The following is a 22,438-nucleotide window of genomic DNA, read 5'->3' as shown; positions in this document are numbered from 1 at the left end:
ATAACATCAGTAGGCTAAATTTGTTTTTAGTCCAAACAAATTGTTCGATTTGCGTGAGTGCATCAAACTTCCGTTCGAGGTTTTGAAAGACAAGCACATAGAAGATTGGATAACAAACAACAAGTGCTTTTCGCATGACCTGCGTGAAGGGTCGCTTGCATTGCGTGAGCTGCACATGCATGGTCGGTTTTATTGCAGACATTGACTAATAGGGTCATTACGGTGTCTGATTTACTTAAAATCACAGAATAAAGAGAATAACGTGCCACCATAGTTAGGATACTACGGTGACACAGCCTTGATCAACATAAAAGATTAAAACACTCTCTTTGTCGTTGTAAATAACGTTTTCTTTAAAAAAATAATGTGCCGTAGTGCTGATTGATAACACTGGCTTTTAGGCATCATACATATTTTTTTGAGTTTGATTTAAGTTTATTTCGCTTACTAAAACAATCACAATCCGGGAAGAGCTGCGCAACGTTGAAACGTAGTTTTTTCATGATGATACATTTGTAGGTGACTAATCAAACATTTAAATTCAGCTATTAATAAGGTGTCAACATTTACTGAGGCTATCCAGCTTTTTCTGCAAAATAAACAACAGTTTCAGGTAAATTTAATATTTCCATGTGTAAAATATTTTTGCTGAGTCAGCAGTGACGTAATAACAAGTCCCTGACCTTGCAAACTTGGTGTTGTTTGAACTTTGAATTGTGGTCTTGGAAACTTTCTTTGTGTGGTTAAATTTTTTTTTTTGAAAGGAATGTGAATGAAATATTCTTGTGGTTTTAGACAATGTTCTGTTCCTTTGGAAAACAGCGTCTCACGTACATTTTGGCAGAAGTGCTTGTTCGCTTTGCTCTCATTGCGATATTTTTGTGAGTAAACATGTTCATGTATTTTCTTAAGCTTTTATCATTGTCGCCAACAGGCTATGGTTTTAAGCCACACCAGTAAAATACTAAATCATTTGCAATTCTGCTCCATTGCCCATTGTGCAGTTATTTCTTAAACCACATGTTATGTTACAATATAAATGTAAAAATTTCTCACAAACAATCTTTCACAAATAGTTTGTGTTCAAGAAATACGCATTCTCCCAAATCAGTACTGTTCAATCTCTGGGTTGCAACCCAAACACCACCAATTATGGTAGTACTGTACTTTGTTGCATATTTGTTTCACTCACTCAATTATTGCAGCTAGAAGTCACAACTTGCTGAATGTGGCTATGAGCTAGTGACATTGCAACATTTTTGCTGTTACTCATTATTTGGGTTGTCACAAAAATTTGCTTAGCTGCATTTTCCTCTATGCTTTAAAAACATTAATATTGTGCAATTTGTTTGTTTAAAACTTTGGTCTAAGGTTTTGCAAAAAAATCAGTTATATGTTTCCTTTTTTACAGTGCTACAGAAAGGGCACAACCCTTCACAAGAGTGATACAACCAGAAGAATGGTGGCTGTACAAAAACCCACATGTTGACAAAACAACAGTGTCCACTTCAAGATTGTTTGTATGATATTAAATAAAATGACCATGTTGCTGTATTTGGAAACTGCTTGACTAAATTATGCTTGTTTTCCAGACAGTTGCAATATGTTCTCCTATTGTCACTATTTTGTTGTTCAGCGGAATCTTTCGTGACACAAGAAATGATTGCATTCCTGGTCTTCTCTCATCCACACTTGCATTAGCACTCAATGGTGTTGTAACTAATGCTATAAAATTGTCAGTTGGGAGGCCAAGGCCTGACTTTTTCTTTAGGTTAGTTTTCAGTTGTAATTTGATTTGTATATATATATTGCTTAACACTTATCTGTGTTTGACTGTGAGCATCATGCACCCAGAAGCTTTTATTTTCATGTAAAATGAACTTGGACGTACTGAGGACTGTATTGTTTTAATCTGTTTATCACTAACACCCAGATCCACTGAGTAGCCTTGTTATATATATAACATGCACAATTTCCATTAAGTCAGGGTAAAATTGGTTTCCTTTTTTGTTTTGTTGGCATCTTTACACACATACTAACATATTTTGTTGTCAATTTAAGATGCTTTCCTGATGGAAAAACACCAGAAGGTCAGCCATCAACATTTGACCTTGAATGTACGGGTGTTGCTGACACAATAATTGAAGGCAGAAAAAGCTTTCCAAGTGGCCATTCATCCTGTACGTTCTTTGATGTGTTTTTATTACTCTATTACCAATTACAAAGATGTGTTAAGCTGTGTGATTTATACTTCCAAAATATTGTTCAGTTTTATTTGTTAAATATAAATACAATTGCACAAAAATAGTAAATGGCTGCAGACATGTTTTACCCAAGTCACCCAATTTTACCATTTTCAGCACACAAGAAAAGCTATATTGTGTGTGACCCCAGCATGTACATCTTTTGTTACTCACAATGTACCCAGAATACTTGTGCATACGTTTAGATCAGGGGTGGGCAACCTGCGGCCTGCGGGCTACATGCGACCCTTTGATTAAAGTTGTGCGGCCCGCAGAGACACTTGGATTTCAAATCTAATGACAAATGAGTCCAAATTATTATATTTTTTTGAGCAGATTAGTGCGGCCGCTGCTATTTTTCTGCGACCTGGCAACATGCTGCTGGAATTAAATGGGAATTTTATATGTAGCTAGGCATTTTTGGTGTGCAACGAAGTAAAATCACCTTGTTTTATATAAAGGTGCAGCCCGTGATCTAATCGTCACAATAGTATTTGGCCCCACAGTGAAAAAGGTTGCCCACCCCTGGTTTAGATAATAATAGAGCATAAAACATGGTATAGCCACAGTGTATACATCTAATGTTGCTACAGTTTGAAAACGCAGCATTGGCTTATAGTCAGTACATCCGGTTTAGTTAGATTTGGTAAATTCCTTGGCGAATTGTTCGCTTAATAAGGTGTCTTTTAAAATGCACTTAAAACAACTGAAACTTTTTATTTTCAGTTGCCTTTGTTAGTCTTGGCTTTTGTGCATTGTACATGGCTGGGAAACTGCAGTGTTTTAATTCATTTGGTAGCGGCCATACTTGGAGGTTACTTACCAGTTTATCTCCACTCTTGCTTGCAATGCTGGTTGGAATCAGCAGAACGTGTGACTACATGCACCACTGGCAAGGTAGGGAAAATGTAGGCTAAGGTAAACCTTGGTTAATTCAGACCAGTTTTTACCAAAAACATGTTTGAATTAGGCGATTTCGATTTTCTTAAGTCTTACCACATTACAAATCATTTGTACCTCAAGTTTTGCCAGAATTAGGTGAAGAATAATTGAATCTGGTTTAACCAAGGTTGGCTGTATAGAAAAAAGGTTTTGCCCTGACTGCAGAAAAAACTTATTCCCTGTACCAGTTTGTTATTTTACAAGCAGCTTTGAACAACACCTAAATAAAAAACACATTTGTAATGCCTGCTTAAAAGTTTGTACACTTGCTTTCTATTCACTTTTCATGATTTCTGGAATCTTGGGTTCTTGTCATCAGATATAATTTACATATGCTAACATGTTACCGTACATGTGTGCTCAGGCACTCCTGTTATTTTTCAGTGGCCAAGATACTATAGAAAAACTCTTGCAAATAGATTTATCTATGAAGTGCTGTAAAGGTTGTTAAACCACATTTCTCTTCTAGCAGAATATATAAAACCATTTTCACATTGCACCAGTTTAGTGCTAACTGTTTTTATTATAAATCATCACCCAAGCTGTTTTTTACTTTTGTCCATAAAAGGTGGAATGCTTTTTTGCTGAACAGTTTTGTTTCAATTTTCTGGGGAGCACAAATTTTCTGTTCACTGTTTTTAAACACATTTTCTTTTCTTTTAATATGACACAGATGTGGTGATTGGCTCCTTAATCGGTCTCGGCATCGCATACTTATGTTACCGACAATATTACCCTCCCTTGTGCGACGAAAACTGCAGCCGGCCGTTGCAGCGAGCTCAACAGGAGCTTCCAAAAGTGAAATCTGTTCATGACCTATACGACGCAGCGTCATCTAGTGGCCCGCTCTTGCCAACTAATGCGGTGAAACATATGTGAAGCCGATTTTTTGTAAGTTTGTGGTGCGTTTTGTTGCCTCTGTTAAGGCCAGAAAATGTGTGTATTGGTGCTTATTAATTTTTGCTACGTCCGGCTGATTAAAGGCGCTGTATCGAATCAACCCAAGCATTTCAATAGATGCAAATATAGGCTGGAAAAATCATACCTGCGGTGGGATTTGAACCCACAGATGGCGCCTGTCCGGGACTGAGGATCAGAAGTATTCACAACACTATAGCAAACAGCAAATTTGTATTTTTGTCTTCAAACTTGTTCTCTATTAGCTTAACGCGATGTAAAGTTTAATTCATTGCAACGATTTTCGTAGACAACCTTATGAAGCTTGTGCGGTTTCGATATTGTACTTTTTGCCAATCCTAAATATTATGTGCTTTGGTTTGTTACGTTTTTGCGGTGACAAAAAGCTGGTTACGTTTTTGTGTGCTCGAATTTCCCGTTCTTGCCTGGTAGAGCTACTCACATAGGAACTCACAGACAGGCCTGCTAATTTCCAAAAGGTGGCGCAACGGAGCATAGTTTTCCACCGTTGCAAATATTGCTGTGAGTTCCTGTGTTAGTAGATTTTTCTATTTGCCTGGTGTATGTACTTGCCTTTTGCAACGGAAGTAAAAGTTAGAAATCAACCAGCGACTTTTCGTTACCAAAGACGTTTTTCTATACGTGTATCTGTGTTAAATATCAGTTTTAAGCTAAAAAATGTAAAACTTTGCGGCACGATGAATACCTATGAAAAATATATTTTTTCTAGAATACATGCACACAGAAATACAATTTGCGCATTTAGGTTTGAAATCAAATTATAATTCTACTTTTCGTTAGATTTTATGCAATTCCATATTCGTGTTCGTTGTGTGTTGCAATTTAACCCAATCCTTCCATGTCATTCTTGTGCAATTTTGTGTAGTTTTGTTTTTTGTGTTGGTAACTCGTTTGGTTGAACCTGCTTGGGCAAAGAACAACGGCCATTTCTGAGTGCCTAAAAGCCTTTTTTTTGAAGGAACTGCAGAGGTCAAGTAATAGAAGTTTTTGTTTCGACGCCCCTAGCTTTCCTTCAAAATATAGAACAGTGTTTTCCAACCAGGATGGAATTTCAAAACTTGAGGGGAAAATTTACTGTTTGCATGTTGTTTGTAAATAGACACGTAAGCTTTGTAGTACATATAGGATGAAAGGAAAATGTTTTGAATTGTTAAGGGGAGAATTTTTTGAAAATGCTTGGGAACCATTGTTCATAGAACAAAATCTTCAAAATCCTGATTATGGAACAGAAGCAAACGTACTCAAGTGACTACAGTAACCGAAAGCAAAGGCGTGCAAAAAGTCCATTGACAGTAACCGGTTCGCTGATCTCATAAAATTTCATGAGACGGTTCTGTACAACCGGCTGAATCTCACCACTGGCCTTAGCCGTAAGCATTTAAACATACCCAAGGTTGCCATCGATCTTGCCACAAACCGAAGGACAATTGGAAGGAATGGCGATTTTCCTTAAATCAACAAAACCAGTAAGTATTTTTGTGTGAAAATATGCAACTAGAGAGTGTCAAATAGTTAGTATTAGGGTGATCGAAACCCTCGTACGCTTTTTACACACAGTCATCCAGTGGCTTGCAGTTGCCAAAGCCTCAAATGAAACGCTGATCATCAAATTGCAGGTCAATTTATGTCTACACTATTGTGATGTGACAAGGGTTATTTCGCCTTTGTGACGATATAAACGCGTTTTTTTTACAATAATATGTGGTTCTTAAATGTGAAGTGGATCACAACACAAAATTCAGTCCTTCAAAACAAAAGAGTTTCTACTTTCGCGGCCCGCCAAGTGTTTACCTAATCCTAATGTGACCCTCCATCCTCCCAGTCTTCAAGCCCGGTTTACACAAAAAAGTCTAAACAGTCACAACAAAATTGCTTTTCCAACTAACCTTAATATTTCACCGTGTAATGTTGTCTTAAATGCAAGTATTTTTTTGATTTACCGCGACGTGGGTTTAACACATTTGACTTTGTTGAGATTATGACAAAATAAGGACAATTTAAAAAAAAATTACGAATATTTAATTTTATGAGACGCAGTTTCTCCAACTAAGAACAAATATCAAATATATGCACGGTTAGGCAACCTTACGTACGTACAACATAACAAATCCATTTTTTCGCATTTGGAGTCGGGTTCAATAGTTCCCTTGTTGAAAAATAAAAACGAGTTCCTGTCTGCTGCACAGTAAATAAAGTCATTATTCACAGGAAACACCGAAAAATAATTTGAGTGACAACTTGGAGCTGCCAAGCGCGTTGTTAAACTCAGTGTTGTGACTGTGGGGGGCGGTTATGTTTGTTTCACACATGGCCCGTCGCGACTGTGAACTGAAGGCCAGTGTGTTCCCACTGTCCAGTGTGTTCCCAGCTCGCACTGTGTGTTTCCAGTTCTGACTTTAGAGCGTGTGTAGAGTCGAGATCACTCCCGTGCGTAGAGTGTTTTATTAAACGAAACGCAAAACCAAAGACATGGAAATCGTAAATAATTTTTGACGCCAGCGCGAGAAAAGCCATTGGTCCTAAATGGTCATGTGGTGGTTGACATGCGGAAGCATTATATTTAATCCCACAAATTTCTAAAATTGTCCAAAGCCATAAGTCTTTTAAACGTAGCGTATGTTTGTGTGTCCTAACATTTGATATATGTTCGTGTTTGTGTGTTAGGGATTAGGCCGTCGCAATTTCCCTTCGTTACGGAGTCAGGAAGCTTGTGTTTCCAGCAGTATGCCTGCAAATGTGATTAAGTGTTCCCTGCTGAATTTTGTACCACGTGTTTTGCGCTATATAAGGATATGCAGCTGCAAATTAACAAAAATAATTGTTTTTTTTGTTGAGAGGCTAAAAATAGACCTAATTTTGACGCTTTTCAGATTAACAAAAAAGAACGTCGAAAATAAGTTACAATTTTTACCTCTCTGGACGGCAATTGCTGGGTTTCATTTGACTGACAAAAAATGCACCCAATTTTCACCTTTTTCAAATGTTCTGCTGATACCCGAATATGGAAGTCGATAATTTTACGTCTTTAGGCGTCGATTACTGGTTTCTATTTGACGGACCAAAAATGAACCCAATTTTGACCCTTTTCAGATGTACTGCAAATAACCAAAAATATACGTCGAAAATAAGTTAGAATTTTTACGTCTCTGGACGTCGATTACTGGTTTTTATTCGACAGACAAAAAATGTATCAAAAATACCGTTTAACAACATGGAATTTATGACGCAATGTGGACGTCGATAATACGCAATCATATCTACGTCTGGATATTTGATAACAAACCGACCGACATAAAATCTACCAAGTTTTGACGTCCATTCGACGCCATTAAATGGTCAAAAAATAATAATTTTGCTATGCACCTCAAGTGCAATTTACCAATTGAACAGACATTTCCTTTATGCAACCACTTTCAGCAAAAATAAATTTTGGTGAGATCGATTTTGGCGCCAAACTTCTAAGAATTAGTTGGTGAAACACTATGTAAAAAATGCAAAATATAAACGTTGCACAATATGCAGTCAATACCAAATTTTAGTTGGATGAGGTCGTGTCTTAGTAATAATGAAACGTACAGGATATTTTTGTCCATTTTACCGCAAGGAAATAAACTTTTTTAGATTGGTTCTAGCCTACTATGAACTAGACTGTAAAAAGTCTGAAGTCATTCGCCTTTTTTATGTTTAGGTAAATAAACAGCGCACAATAAATCGTACAAAAGCGTATAAAACGCACACTCTGTGATGCTGAGCAAAAAAACGCAGTTAAGGGCGAAAGACGGAAACGTTTTAAAACAGGGGTGTCCAACCTTTTTGGCCAAAGGGACACATGCGGTTTAAGAATGATTGCGCGGGCCACTTGAGTGTTACTGCCAATTTGGAATCTTACAAATAGTTGTCTTATAATTTCTTGTTAAAATCCCCCACGGAAATTCTAACCTTAGAAATGTGAATTATCCTCGTTTACAGTTATAAGAACAATAAAAACACCAAGATATAGTAAAGTCAACAAAGTTTTTCCCACACGTGGACATTTCAGTGTGAAGTTTGGCACTGTTTTTCTCTAACAAGTTTGGCAATATTCGGTGAGATGGACAATGGAGAAATGCGAAGCGATTTTTCCATATGGCTGTCAGAAATTACTGATCTTACAGGGGATTTGAAGTCACATGTCAACCTTTCTTGGAAAGTTCTGTTGGCGTTACTTGCTTTTTATTTCCTGTTTGGCATAATCTATCACTACAGAGTGCGGAAGATGTTTTACTGCTAAATGCGTTTTGCGCGAGTCTCTGATACCAGATGTATTTCTATGAACCAAGAAACATTGGGCTACTGACTGACTCTTCAAGCACGAGTCAGATTGTGACGTAACAATGTAGAAATGGTGTTGCGTAACAATGCGCATTGTGGCGCAACAAAAGTAACTTGAACAGTTGTGTATTACTACTCCATTAACGAAGAAATAAGGCAAACAACAATTAAAATGTCAATTTTTCGGAATGAAAGTTTGCCATAAATTACGTAGGCGATTAAGTTGTCATTTCAAAAAATACTACGCGGGCCACTCAGAACCTTCCTGCGGGCCACATGGGGCCCGCGGGCCACGGGTTGGACGCCTCTGTTTTAAAACATATGTACAAGGGTATGCAATAATGGTTACCAACCGGGGAGAAGTTCCTTTCTAAGGAAGGATTTTTTTACAGAGAAATGTACTTTAATTGTTATGTGTGGGTAGTAAATAAACACTTAAGCTGAGAATACAGCCTGTGAAGTTGATAAAACACCCAATATAGAATGATCTTAAAACAGGTTATAATATGGTCTTGAACGCGAATATTTGAAAGATAACCTTTTGAGCTTTTCGGTTGATACCCAGAAGCTGTCAGTCAGTTTCAAAGCAAATATTTTCTTTTTTAAGCGTAGGTCCACACAGTAGCGTTTCCAAAATAAAATGAATGGTGCCACAAAAACAAGTCACAAAACTGCAGGGCGCAGAACACAACGTGTGCCTTCTCCAATTTGTGTCCTGTTTCTTAAATTTGGGGGATTGGCTTAATGCTACCACAAGCTTGTCAAAAAGCTCAGGTGCCAATCTAAACGTATTGAAAAAAAACTTTGTCGCAAGTGACGCATGTTACTAACCAGTTCGAAGTAGTCCCCTGAATGTAATGTTTCAGGTTTTGTACTTTTATGACATGAACACAACCTAAAAAACAACCTTCTTTGTCTTTTTCCCGCCTTTGCAAAATAGGATGAACCCAATATCGTCGTTTTCTGTTCTGTTGAGCATTTCTTCTCTTGTTTAAAATCAAAAAAAGAAGCAAACACCTAATAACAGCAATCCATTTCCTCCGAAAAACAGACATCCTTCATTCAAACAGCAGTTAAAACAAATGGGGTGATCCCCGTGGAAGTGCAGATGTGTGGGCGACAACGCCAGCGCACGAGCGCGCGAGCTCAAATTTTATGTCTGTGTGGACGTCACTGCGCCAGCGGGGCAGCTCGTGGGCGTACGCTAAGCTCGCGAGAAATCCTGTGTGGATTTAGCCTTAGGTAAGATGTGTGGAGTCACAGGCATGTTACCATCAGCCATTTGTGCCGTAACCATGCACCACCAATTTGCGCAACGCACATACACAATGTGAATAAATTTGTGACAAGCATCTACAATGTAGTTTATACTAGACCCGTTGTCTGTTGGGGAAAAATGAAAATAACTGTTAAGGGAGGAATTCATTGAGCAAGGTTGGGAACCGATGATAAACCTATGCAACGTCTGATTGCAACACGCCTGAGTTTTCACGTCCGTGTGCTAAAAGAAGGAAGATGTAGTCTATGGTTGGAAATTTAAAAAGTGCTTGCCAGTGTTTAAGAATATGTGTGTATTGTAGACAGGCATGTAATTTTTGACTCATAAGTGCGCATTGTATCGGTAATAAAATAAAGAATAAAGCTTAAGACGGTTAGTTCAATAAATAACATAAATTTATGTTAACTAAGCAACAGTAGCACTTTACGTTTAATCTGATAATGTCAAGGTTTAGGTGCTCGACTATGCATCGTGCTTGCCCAAAACCCAGAGACTGTACAGGTCTTAAAAATAGAGCCAGTAAGGTTTTGTCAAGATAATTCCTAAGGATAATAAACCTGTATATTGCTTATTAGTACTCTACTTGTAGTATGTTGTTAAAAAACATGTTTTTATTTCAGTTTGGTTATTTAGCATTGAATAAAAAGTGTTTATTACAGACAACTTTAACATGACAATCATGGAGGACTTGGTGCTGTACAAACGAAGATGGGTTTTCGTTCTGGGACTTTTCGCAATGTTGTTTTTCTCCGGGATATCATTTAGCAGTTACGGACAAGTCAGCAGCTTTTACGTTCAGTTCTTTAGAGTTAGTCACTTAGAAGTGGATTGGATCACCAATGCAAGAAACACCAGCCCTATAATTATCACATTTCCTCTGGCTTGGTTGATCTTTAAAGGCAAAATTGGATTAAGAAACATGATATTAATAGTTGCTGGAAGCTCTACACTCGGACTTTTTTTTGTGCTATTATCCCTTACGCATCATTCTCTTTTCCCGCTTATAATAACCGGTCAAATATTGTGTGGGCTTTCCGAAGTTGTAGGTGTCGCAATACCTTCCACTTTTGCCGCCCTTTGGTTCAGAGAAAGCCAAGTAGGAACTGCAATACTCTTGATTATGCTTGGGTTTACGCTTGGGGATGCTGTGGGATATATTTTGCCTGCTGCCCTTGTAAGCCCGTTGAACGACACAGTACAGCAGGAGCAAAATTTGACACTGAGCGATATTTCAATGGGACAACGCCACCTGCAATACATGTACGGTATATTTTTAACCATATCTGCTGCCGTAACAATCCTGTTTGCGATTTTTGTAACAGACAAACCTCCCACACCGCCTACTCATGCACAAAATCTGAAAGAAAAGGGCATTCAAGTCGTCGACAAGTCCCGAAATTTTGTGCAACTTACAAAACTGCTGTTTTCCAACGTTTCGTATATCTTTATCTGTATTGACATCGGCTTGGCTTTTCAACTGGTTATTCTGGAAAACATGATGATGGCTGAGATAATTCGAAATGCGAATCTGTCTATTAATGCCACACCAGAAAAGCTAAGCGGCTATATGATGAGTTTATTCAGTTTGGCTGGGGTTCCAGGGTTGATAATTGGGGGTAAAATTGTCGATCACTACAAGAAATACAAAATTTTGGGAATCTTAGGAAACTTTGCAATGTTTCTTTCTACTGCTTTGATTGCCGTAAGCGTCCTTTACAAGAACACGCCAGGCATATTTGTTGGCAATGCCTTGTTTGGCTTTTCAGTTGGAGCCATAGAGGTTGTACTTATGGAAATAGCCACGCAGCTGACCTATCCGATCGACGAAACGCTGGTAAACACTTGGATGACCGGGATCCAAACTTTAGTCGGTTTTCTTCTGGGAATTTTCGGGCGGTTTATATACAAATCCTACAAAAGCATCGGACTTCTCTCGTTCCAGTGTGCATGCGCATTTATGGGTCTTGTGCTAGTATGCCTGATTTCATCAAAAAATCGTAGATTGGAAGTTGAACCAGATGATAATAATGATCCAAGCGATCGTACTCCTTTGATTGACCATAAGTAATTTGAAATGACAACCTATGTTTACAAAATTTGTTGGTTTGCATAAACGTTGTTGCAATTTGATGGATGACACTTGTCCAGCATGTTCTGTTATTTGACGGCACTATTTTGTAAAGAAAGTTCATGGAAAACTCACAAAAGCCTAATTTTGGAGAAACTGATGTTCCAACACAGAATCACCCTTTTCTGCGTACCACTTTTTCATGTATGATTTGCCATTTTTTGTTTTTGCTGTTTATTTGGCATTCGCAACTTGTCATTGTGTCACAGAGCTGCATATATGTGCATTTTTCCTTACTCATTTCCTATGTCTATACTTTAGTGCAAACAAGGTACGAAAATTGTTGAAATGAACCTAATATTTTTAAGAATGGCGTAACTTGGACGATTTGGATTTTTTTAGGAAGGCAAGCAGAAATAGCCAAGACGCCATTTTTAGGCTTGTCAAGACATGATAAAAATCCAATGGAAACGAAAATAAAGATTGAAGCGTTCTGTTTAATTATATGCTGGAAAATAAAATTCGGTAATTTGCATCAATCAGAAATAAAGAAAGTTGTAAAAGGCAACAACAATGAAATTTAGGGAACTTTGTAAAACTACGAACTCTTTACAAAACTGTAAACCAAGCCAATGTAAATTGCAACGCACATCAGTCAACCAAATCAACTGAACCAATTCCTGTTTTTTCGCCCCATAATGTATCAATGTTGCGCCATTTCTAGCTTGGTGATTAATCAGTGCTATCCTGTTGCTATATGTCCTTTCAAAAGCGAAATTCCCCAGGCATATTTAACTATTTCAAAGCAAGGAGTGGTGTCTGTACGTTGCTCTCATTTGTTTTCACTTCCAATCTTCGATTCTTGGGCGAAACAAGGCAACACAAAATCAAGGCCACAAATATGCCTGCACTCTGGAAGGAAAGTACACCAAGGCTTCCCCAAAGCTTAAACATAGTTCTTCCCAATACACCTAAGAGCAAAGCTATCCCTGTTTGAATGGCGGTCATCCAAGTGTTGACCAGCGTCTCATCGTTTGGGTAAGTTAGCTGTGTGGCCATTTCAAACAAAATCACTGTTACTAATCCCCAATGAAAGCCATAGATGCCGTTGCTGGTGTACATTCCTGCAATGTTTTTGTACACAAGACTAACAGCAATTGCAACTGTGCTAACGAAGAAAGCTGATATTCCAAATATTGCAAGAACTTTGTATTTTTTGCAACGATCAACAACTTTTCCGCCTAGATAGAAACCGAACAGCCCACCCAAACTCGAAGTGCTCATAATGTAACCGCTAAGTTGATCAGAGCTTATGTCACTTGCGATTTGCAATTCTGCTATGATTTCTAACATCAACATATTTTCCACCAACACTATTTGAAATTCGAGTCCAATTATGATGCATGTTAGTACGTACGACCAGTTCGTGAAAATAAGTTTGGTTTCTTTCAAAACATTTATCAATTTCTTTGGTGACTGTTTCTCTGTCTTCAAATCTTGTGCAAGAGTAGGTGGGGTTGGAGGTTTGTCAGTGACGAAGATGGAAAATAAGATGGTTACAACAGCAGATATGGCCAGAAACGAACCGTACATGTATCGTAATTTACTTTGTCCTGATGTAAGTTCGCTTTGTGACAAGTTTCTTCCATTTGTCCAGGTTTGATTCGAGGAGGGCACAAGGTACGCAGGTAAAACGTAACCTGTTCCATCGCCAATTGATATTCCCAGAACATTCACTGCGATTGCAGTCCCAACCTGACTTTCAGGAAACCAGAGGACAGCAAAAGTTGAAGGCACAGCAAAACTGATAGTCTCAGCTAAACCACATAAGATTTGCCCCAATACTATTAAAGGAAAGAAAGATCGGCCAATTAGAGACAGATTAACTAACAGAAGGCCGATTGTGGAGCTACATGCAACAATCAGTATCATGTTTCGTAATCCAACTTTGCCTTTGAAGATTAGGAATGCAATGGGAAATGTGATGAATATAGCGGTGATATTTCTTGCGTTGGTGATCCAATCCACTCGTGCGTGCGAGGCCTTGAAGAACTAGAAGTTGCTGATTTGGCCATAGCTTGCAAATGAGATTCCGGAAAAAAACTGAAAAATTGACAGTCAAACGAGGAAAGCCCACCTTCGTTTGTACCATCTAAAGTTATCCAGAGATTCCATCTAGTAAGATTTGATTCCGATTTTACTTTATCACGATGGCTCACTTTCACTTAATTACACATTTCCTGTGATTTATTTGCGGTATGAACTCAACAAAAAATTGCTGCCAGTTTGAAAATGGCACATACTTCGACCACTGCTTATGTAACACGCCTTTGTAGTTCGTAGACCTGCAGTTGTCAGTTGTTGCAATGTTAATTAAAAGTATAAAGACCGGCATATATAATTCGACAGGTAAAACATATCTGTCTTCCACAAGCACCAACCACGACTACACGTGCATTCACCTGCCACGGCGAGTATACCCGTTACGAAACAAACACCGGGGCGCCAAAGAGCACGTGTGACGTAATAATTGTAAGACGCACGGAAATGTAGAGTATTTTGTACATGTAAGGCTGAATTTTACAACAATGACATGATAAAAACTATGAACAAGCACTGCAGCAGGTTAAAATATTACTCCAATATAAACAGGCAAATCGGTTGGCGTGCCATGAAAAACCACCTCGCGTGCCAACCTTGGCACGCGTGCCAGGGGTTGCCGACCCCTGGTCTATTCAATGATCCCCTCGGCTGCCAATCATCTAAATTTCTTACTTTTTCGAGAAAGTTCTGGCAAGGTGACAGGATTGTTCGTCTGTGCACCATGTTACCATCCCCAAACGCACTTGATTTTAAGGTCTGGCATACAACTTTTGTTTAATACAAGCGTAATACATGTTTGCGATATATAACAGTTTATTAAAAAAATGTTTTATAACATTAAATACCAGTCAAGTAAAAGGAAAGAAAACAAGTCACACCGAAAACCTACAATCAAATAAAGTTCGATTTATTACTTGTTTATGGTAATTAGTGGAGTTTTAATGTTCGGGGCGAAACTAAGCAACATAACACAAGCCCCAGGAGCGTGACAGCACACTGGAAGGAAAGCACATCAAGGCTTCCCTAAAGCCTAAACATGGTTCTTCCTAACACACCCAGGAGCAAAGCAATCGATGCTTGAATGGAGGACATCCAAATGTTAACCACCGTTTCGTCGATCGGATATGTCAGCTGTGTAACCATTTCAAACAGAACTACACTAGCAGTCCCGATCTGATTAGGAAATGAGTAAGGAAAAATGCACATATATGCAGCTCTGTGACACAATGACAAGTTGCGAATGCCAAATAAACAGCAAAAACAAAAAATGGCAAATCATACATGAAAAAGTGGTACGCGGAAAAGGGTGATTCTGTGTTGGAACATCAGTTTCTCCAAAATTAGGCTTTTGTGAGTTTTCCATGAACTTTCTTTACAAAATAGTGCCGTCAAATAACAGAACATGCTGGGCAAGTGTCATCCACCAAATTGCAACAACTTTTATGCAAACCAACAAATTTTGTAAACATAGGTTGTCATTTCAAATTACTTATGGTCAATCAAAGGAGTACGATCGCTTGGATCATTATTATCATCTGGTTCAACTTCCAATCTACGATTTTTTGATGAAATCAGGCATAATAGCACAAGACCCATAAATGCGCATGCACACTGGAACGAGAGAAGTCCGATGCTTTTGTAGGATTTGTATATAAACCGCCCGAAAATTCCAAGAAGAAAACCGACTAAAGTTTGGATCCCGGTCATCCAAGCGTTTACCAGCGTTTCGTCGATCGGATATGTCAGCTGTGTAACCATTTCAAACAGAACTACACTAGCAGTCCCGATCTGATTGTCTGGAAACAAGAGAACAGCTAAGGTGGATGTAACAGCCAAATCACATACTACAATTAAAGCAAAAAAGATTGGTCAATCATGGACCAAGTCTCATAAAGAAGGCCGAGTGTGGAGCTACATACGATGATCAATGACAAGTTTCTTGATCCAATTTCTCCCTTAAAGATGAACCATGCAACCGGAAAAGTAATTAATATAGCGCTGATATTTCTTGCGTTGGTGATCCAATCCACTTGTGCTGGGGTTGCGTTAAAGAACTTAACACAAAAGTTGTTGATTTGACCATAGCTTGCAAATGAGATTCCAGAAGATTTGAAAAATTGACAGTCCAACGATGAAAGCCCATCTTCGATAACAATGCAAATTAGATCATATGAAGGTATGGAAAAGAGCTTTTTAGATTCTGAGAAGAATTCCATTGTAGGCCTTTCAACTTTTTCTTCGTTATTCTTTAGATCTTGTGCAAATGTTGATGGTGTGGGAGGCTTATCAGTCAAGAAAATTACGAACAAAATGCTTACAGCTGCAGATATGGCTAGAAATGCTCCATACATGCAACTCAATTGACGTTGTCCTGCTGCTAAAGCTCTAAGGCCTAAAATTTCTTTGTGTTTAAATGTATGGTTTGAAGGTGTCACAAGATGTGAAGACAATGTGTATCCAACTTCATTTCCCACATACAAACCGACAACATTTAAAGCAATCGCTGTTCCGACTTAGTTTTCTAGAAACCAAAGCAAAGCAAAAGTTGAAGGTGCTGCTACACCCACGTAAGATTTGTCCCAATACTATAAAAGCAAACAAAGATCGGGCAACCAAAGTTTCAAAAAGAAGGCCAAGTGTGAAGCTACATGCAACAATCATTGTCATGTTTCTTGAAATGTAATGAATATAGCGCCAATGTTTCTTGCGTTGGTGACCCAATCCACTGTTGAATGCAAGGCGTCAAAAAACTGAAATCAAATGTCTAAAAGTCATTAATTTTTCCGTAACTGGTTGTTGAGAATCCTCCAAGGAGCTGAAAATTTCAGAAACACCTATCTTCGTTTCTACAACTTGAATTCTTCTACTCGTTCCATACTTACAATAAACTGCAACAGGACCCTTCTTTTGGTCTTTTGAAACAATTTAGCAAGCAATTTGATGTTGTTGTCAAGCTGCTGCAGCTGTTGTCAAGCTGCTGCAACATCAAATTGCTGGAGAGAAGAAGGAGACATTCTTTTTCGTGGGAAATTGCGCAGTTGCGTGTGTAACTTTGTTTTGATGAGATGGACAAAACGGACCTGGGTTTCTATGTATTGCCACATTCCGTGCACAGTTTTGTAACTTAGATAGAAACTCTGTATATCAAAGGTTTTGAGAATTTTGTCCTATAAAACATAAGTTTGAAAAAAGTTTGTGTTACTTAATGTTTAAGAAAATTCAGTTTTGTGATACTTGAAGTTTAACTTTAATTTTGAAATTAACAAACCGACCAGCGAGCTTAGCTTGATAAATTGAATTCGTAGTTGTTATAGCCGGAAATGGATGCAACGTTATGCGAGAAAGAAGTTAGCTTATTGTTTTCACGTATTTCGATTTTTGCGTTACTTATAATGTAGTGATAATGCACAACCGTTTTGTTCACTTCTGTATGTCTGGTATCTTTTACTTTGAAGTTTTACTTTTCTTGTTGATATATAAAAAAAATGGTACACAAGCTAGGTTTTCTTCATGAATTATTTTTGTTGTGATCTTGTCAGTGTGGCCCGAGAGATAGGCTTTTGCCTGCAGATACGGTTTTCAGTTTAGATAAAAAGCAAGCAGGGACGTATATTTATAGTCAATGGGTCCTGCATTATACAAGCTACTACAAATTGTTTTTGCTGTCATGCTTTCCCTGTTACAACAATTCTTACAACGACTCTCGAGTTACTTTACTTCTTTCCTGTTACTCAAAAAAGTTTTACTTCGAATTTAATGGTTAAAATAGTAAAAAATATGAAAACCGAACGTTATTTTTAGCAACGTTTTTGAAAACGTTTGGTATTGTACATTACAAACTTTAACGATAAAACGATAAATTCAAAGTTTTCAGCTACATCCCTTTTTACAAAAACGATTCGCCTTGCTTTGTACAACTTCTTTCTGTTACCTCCTGCAGGCAATAAGTTCTTTAAATAGCCGAAAATGGTGGATAATGTGGACCAAAACGTAAAGTTGGATTGCAAAGCTAGAAACACGGTATAGCACTTTTTCACAGCCACCCAGTGGAAGGAAGACGTGGTTTGAATGAAATAGACGTATTTATTCGAACCTTTCATTTTGATTTCAACACCGACATTTTAACACAGCAATCGGTTCAATAACTTATTTTTCACCAAATTCAGTTGGTCAAAACATCGTCGGCAATCAAACATTTTTCCAGCTTCGCGGTCAGTTAACAAACTTGTCATACGGGACTGGCGCCTCTGCATTAAATTGAGGATATCCTATATTAACAATGCGTAAATTTTTGAATGGGATAAAACGGAGAAAGAGGGATTGGTCAGTAATGGGATTGAGCTGGTTGGCAGCGGTTCTACAGAACTGTCTCACAAAATTTATGAGATCAGCGAACCGGTTAGCATTACTGGTTACATTTAATGGACTTTTTGTAACAGAACCGGCTGAAATATATGACTTTTGTGATAGAACCGCCTGAAAAAAAATTGTTTACACAACTGGGTTTGGTGTTGTGTTGTGTTTGGACGTTACATAAGTCCCACACGTTCATAAGGTCCTAATCAGACAAAAGATAGATAAAAAAGTAACAGCGAGGTGTAAGCTACTTGCTTGTGTGCAAAGCGTGGTGGATAGGCACAAACCAACCTCTACAATTACCATCACTGCTGCGATTGAATAATATAGCATGCCATTTTTCTGGCTCTTTATATTTGTCATTAAACCTGTGAACAGAGCCGCTTATAGCGATCTGTAGTTCTTGTTGGTCGTGGTTGCTCAGTGTTTTGCTCGCAACTTATATTTTTCTTATTTGTCGCCGACTTAAATACTGTAATACGTGCAAAGTGATGCTTTACAAACGTTTTACAGCAGGGGTGGGCAACCTTTGTTACTGTAAGGCCAATTATAAATGTCAAAATTGGATCGCAGGCCGCACATGTGCATAACACAAAGTGATTTTCCTTTGTTTCTTACCAAATATGCTTAACTACAAGTATAATTCGTGTTTGATTCTAGCCACATTTTGCCAGATCGCAGAAAACTAGCATCAGGAGCATTAATCAGCTCAAAAATATGTAATAATTGGACTCGTTTGCCAGTACTTTTGAAATCCAAGCGTCTCTGCGGCCCGCACAACCTTTAATGAAGAGCCGCATGCGGCCCACGGGCCGCAGGTTGCCCACCCCTGTTTTACAGTGTTTACATAATATTTAAAAGCTCTTAACGATGCCCACTAAAAGCTCCCCATGCAGTTTACATTTAAGTAGACAAATTTCTGACCAGCACATTCGCATCCAACAATACTATGACTCGAGTAACAAGCTTTGAAGTCTTATCAGGCAGCGAAGATTAAAGCTTAAACTTCATTTGTCATATAGACGCCTTTATTGAGAGTTTTTATTGATTTTTTTTCCTGTACGTGACTTTAAAAGACAACGACTTATACTATAAAAACAAATGATTAACAATTGTTTGGTATTAATACAGGTTTGAGTCATCAATATATGTAAGCTACATCAGTAAAGATACATAATAAATGGAACCCAATTGCACTAGCAGTGGAAACACAATGGAAATGGAATCAAAATACGTTTACAAATGGTACACACGAAGATGGATTTTCCTCGTGGGCTTAACTGTATTTCAGTTTTTCTCTGGTATTTCATTTACCAGCTATGGTCAAATCAGCAACTTTTACGTTCAGTTCTTCAATGCTTCGCATGCAGAAGTGGATTGGATCACCAACGCAAGGAACATCAGCGCTATATTCATCACAATTCCCCTTGCATTTCTAATCTTCAAGGGCAAGGTTGGATCAAGAAACATGATACTGATTGTTGCATGTAGTTCCACAATTGGCCTTCTGTTAGTAACCCTGTCTTTGGTTGACCGATCTTTGTTCCCATTAATAGTATTGGGGCAAATCTTATGTGGTTTAGCTGAAACTATCAGTTTAGCCGTGCCTTCAACTTTTGCTGTCCTCTGGTTTCCTGAAAGTCAGGTTGGGACTGCAATCGCCCTTAATGTTCTGGGAATATCTATTGGCGATGGAACAGGTTACGTTTTACCTGCGTACCTTGTGCCCTCCTCGAATCAAACCTGGACAAATGGAAGAAACTTGTCACAAAGTGAACTTACATCTGGACAAAGTAAATTACGATACATGTACGGTTCTTTTCTGGGCATATCTGCTGTTGTAACCATCTTATTTGCCATCTTCGTCACTGACAAACCTCCAACGCCACCTACTCTTGCACAAGATTTGAAGACAGAGAATCATGCACCAAAGAAATTGATAGATTTTTTGAAAGAAACCAAACTTCTTTTCACGAACTGGTCGTATGTACTAACATGCATCATAATTGGACTTGAATTTCAAATGGTGTTGGTGGAAAATATGTTGATGTCAGAAATCATAGCAGATATGCAAATCACAAGTGACATAAGCTTCGATCAACTTAGCGGTTACATTATGGGCACTTCGAGTTTGGGTGGGCTGTTCGGTTTCTTTCTAGGCGGAAAAGTTGTTGATCGTTGCAAAAAATACAAAGTTCTTGCAATATTTGGAATATCAGCTTTCTTCGTTAGCACAGTTGCAATTGCTGTTAGTTTTGTTTTCAAAAACATTGCAGGAATTTACACCAGCAACGGCATCTATGGCTTCCTTTGGGGGTTAGTTGCAGTGATTTTGTTTGAAATGGCAACACAGCTGACTTACCCAAACGATGAGACGCTGGTCAACACTTGGATGACCGCCATTCAAACAGGGATAGCTTTGCTCTTGGGTGTATTGGGAAGAACTATGTTTAAGCTTTGGGGAAGCCTTGGTGTACTTTCCTTCCAGAGTGCAGGCATATTTGTGGCCTTGATTTTGTGTTGCCTTGTTTCGCCCAAGAATCGAAGATTGGAAGTGAAAACAAATGAGAGCAACGTTCATACTCGACTAATTGCTTCGAAATAGTTAAAAGTATCTAAGTATTTTGTTCAATTTGAGTAGAACATATAGCAACAAGATAGCACTGATTAATCACCAAGCCGGAAATGGCGCAACGTTAAAACGTCATTGTGCGCAGTAACAGGAAATAGCTCAGTTTTCATAGTTTTTGGCTTTCACAACTTTTTTTATTTTTCATTTTTATTAAAAAGTTTTAAATAAAGAAATATATTAGCCCATAAATTTTTGAGTATCCTATATAATTTGGTAACCAATTTTATGATTGTTGCAAATTACCTTATTTTGTTTTGAAGCTTGAAATTAAACAGAACGCGTATATCTAGCTTATAATAATAACGCTTAAATTTTCAAAAAAATGGCATGTCAAGGTTTTGCTTTTTCTGTTGTCGTACTTCCTAATAAAAATCCCCCATCGTATAAAATTGCATCATACTCAAATATAATGTGATCAACAACTAATTTTTACCAAAATCAGTTAGTCAAAATATCGTCGGCAATCGGGTGCCTTCGAATACTACAGGTCCGCTAGGTGCGCTTGGAACCGCGCTTGGTAACTTTTTTTCGTGCAAAGCAACTTAAAAATAGTGCAGGTAACTCTCTTTGGTGCAATTAAACTCATAATAGGTACGACGTAACTCGAAATACTGCAGCTCTCCTGTTTTTATGCTACCAATTGTAAATACTGCAGTTAACGTTAAAACACGCAAATAATGCTGAAAAAGTGTTACGATAGTCCCAACACACACCCAAACAGGCACCGTCGGCAATCAAGGGAAATAGAGCCTCTGTATTAAACTGAGGGTATTCTATTACTTAACAATGCGTCTGGTTTTAAATTTTAATCATCACGCCAACTTTTTTTAATGGATAAATACGGATGAAGAGGGTTTGGTGCTGTGTTGTGCAACAGCCACACACGTTCATAAGCACTTGAATCACATAAAATATTGATAAAAATGGTGCAAACTGAAGTAACATTGAGGTGTAATCCTCTTCAAGAATACGTTTATACTCCACTGATAACCAAACTTCATTAGCAATTTAAACTAGTTTTTGCGTCGAGTAATGCTCTTCCTGCAGTTTGATTTTAATATTTGATTTGTAATAAAATTGCTGCAAGAGCAATACTCGTTTACACATAATACTTGAAGCAACATCTTATTTAGTCGGAGTAACCTTATGTTCATTATAACCTATGGGGTTTTGTCGTTTCGGTCAGGGATATACATCTCTTACAAACTGCCGTTTACGTCATGTGTTTTCGATTGAGTCACAATAAAATATGAAGAGTTTTAATGCAGTTTGATTATAAAATGGGAGACATTTTGTTACCCTCTTTTGTTGTCGGTTAACGTAAATTCAATAGTCAAAGACTTTCGGCGGATTCTCCACTGGGCCTGTTTAGCTCAGTTGGTAGAGCGCGAGTCCCGGAAAGACTCCTGTCGTGGGTTCGAATCCCACCGCAGGCTAGATTTTTCTAGCCTACGCCTTGCCATATGGTGGTGAATGCTTGGTGACCGGCTGATTCGGTTTAGCGCCTTCAATGGGCCTGGCGTACTGTGATTTATATATGAATGTGCCGCGATCGCTGGTCTGCA

The 22,438-nt window shown here is 38.2% G+C and overlaps 3 protein-coding genes and 1 pseudogene across 5 annotated transcripts; 3 read left to right on the top strand and 1 right to left on the bottom strand.

Moving 5' to 3' along the window:
• The first annotated feature begins 689 nt into the window (after window positions 1-689).
• On the top strand, window positions 690-5,057 carry LOC145224006 (phospholipid phosphatase 5-like). 2 transcript variants are annotated; one of them, XM_080090420.1, is made up of 7 exons: window positions 690-881; window positions 1,412-1,520; window positions 1,593-1,771; window positions 2,062-2,180; window positions 2,970-3,140; window positions 3,859-4,076; window positions 4,169-5,057. In XM_080090420.1, the coding sequence occupies exons 1-6, from the start codon at window positions 799-801 to the stop codon at window positions 4,062-4,064; spliced, it is 867 nt and encodes a 288-aa protein (XP_079946546.1). In that variant the 5' UTR covers window positions 690-798; the 3' UTR covers window positions 4,065-4,076; window positions 4,169-5,057. The 2 variants fall into 2 exon arrangements, with proteins under 2 accessions (XP_079946546.1, XP_079946545.1); XM_080090419.1 differs by having other exon boundaries at window positions 3,859-5,057.
• A 515-nt stretch (window positions 5,058-5,572) lies between these two features.
• Window positions 5,573-12,166, top strand: LOC145224003 (putative MFS-type transporter C09D4.1). 2 transcript variants are annotated; one of them, XM_080090418.1, is made up of 2 exons: window positions 5,573-5,590; window positions 10,374-12,166. In XM_080090418.1, exon 2 carries the CDS (start codon window positions 10,385-10,387, stop codon window positions 11,780-11,782), a length of 1,398 nt encoding a protein of 465 aa, XP_079946544.1. In that variant the 5' UTR covers window positions 5,573-5,590; window positions 10,374-10,384; the 3' UTR covers window positions 11,783-12,166. The 2 variants fall into 2 exon arrangements, with proteins under 2 accessions (XP_079946544.1, XP_079946543.1); XM_080090417.1 differs by lacking the exon at window positions 5,573-5,590 and adding an exon at window positions 9,580-9,978.
• A 210-nt stretch (window positions 12,167-12,376) lies between these two features.
• Window positions 12,377-13,957, bottom strand: LOC145224004 (choline/ethanolamine transporter FLVCR2-like; annotated as a pseudogene).
• Window positions 13,958-19,376: 5,419 nt separating this feature from the next.
• On the top strand, window positions 19,377-21,899 carry LOC145223851 (choline/ethanolamine transporter FLVCR1-like). The gene has a single exon (XM_080090254.1). It carries the CDS (start codon window positions 19,422-19,424, stop codon window positions 20,844-20,846), a length of 1,425 nt encoding a protein of 474 aa, XP_079946380.1. The 5' UTR covers window positions 19,377-19,421; the 3' UTR covers window positions 20,847-21,899.
• Window positions 21,900-22,438: the final 539 nt, after the last annotated feature.

The sequence above is a fragment of the Phallusia mammillata genome, chromosome 4, assembly GCF_965637545.1.
Source record: "Phallusia mammillata chromosome 4, kaPhaMamm4.hap1.1, whole genome shotgun sequence".
Classification (NCBI taxonomy): Eukaryota; Metazoa; Chordata; class Ascidiacea; order Phlebobranchia; family Ascidiidae; genus Phallusia; species Phallusia mammillata.
The sequence above is the reverse complement of the archived record's forward strand: the minus strand, read 5'-3'. Positions and strand labels throughout refer to the sequence as shown.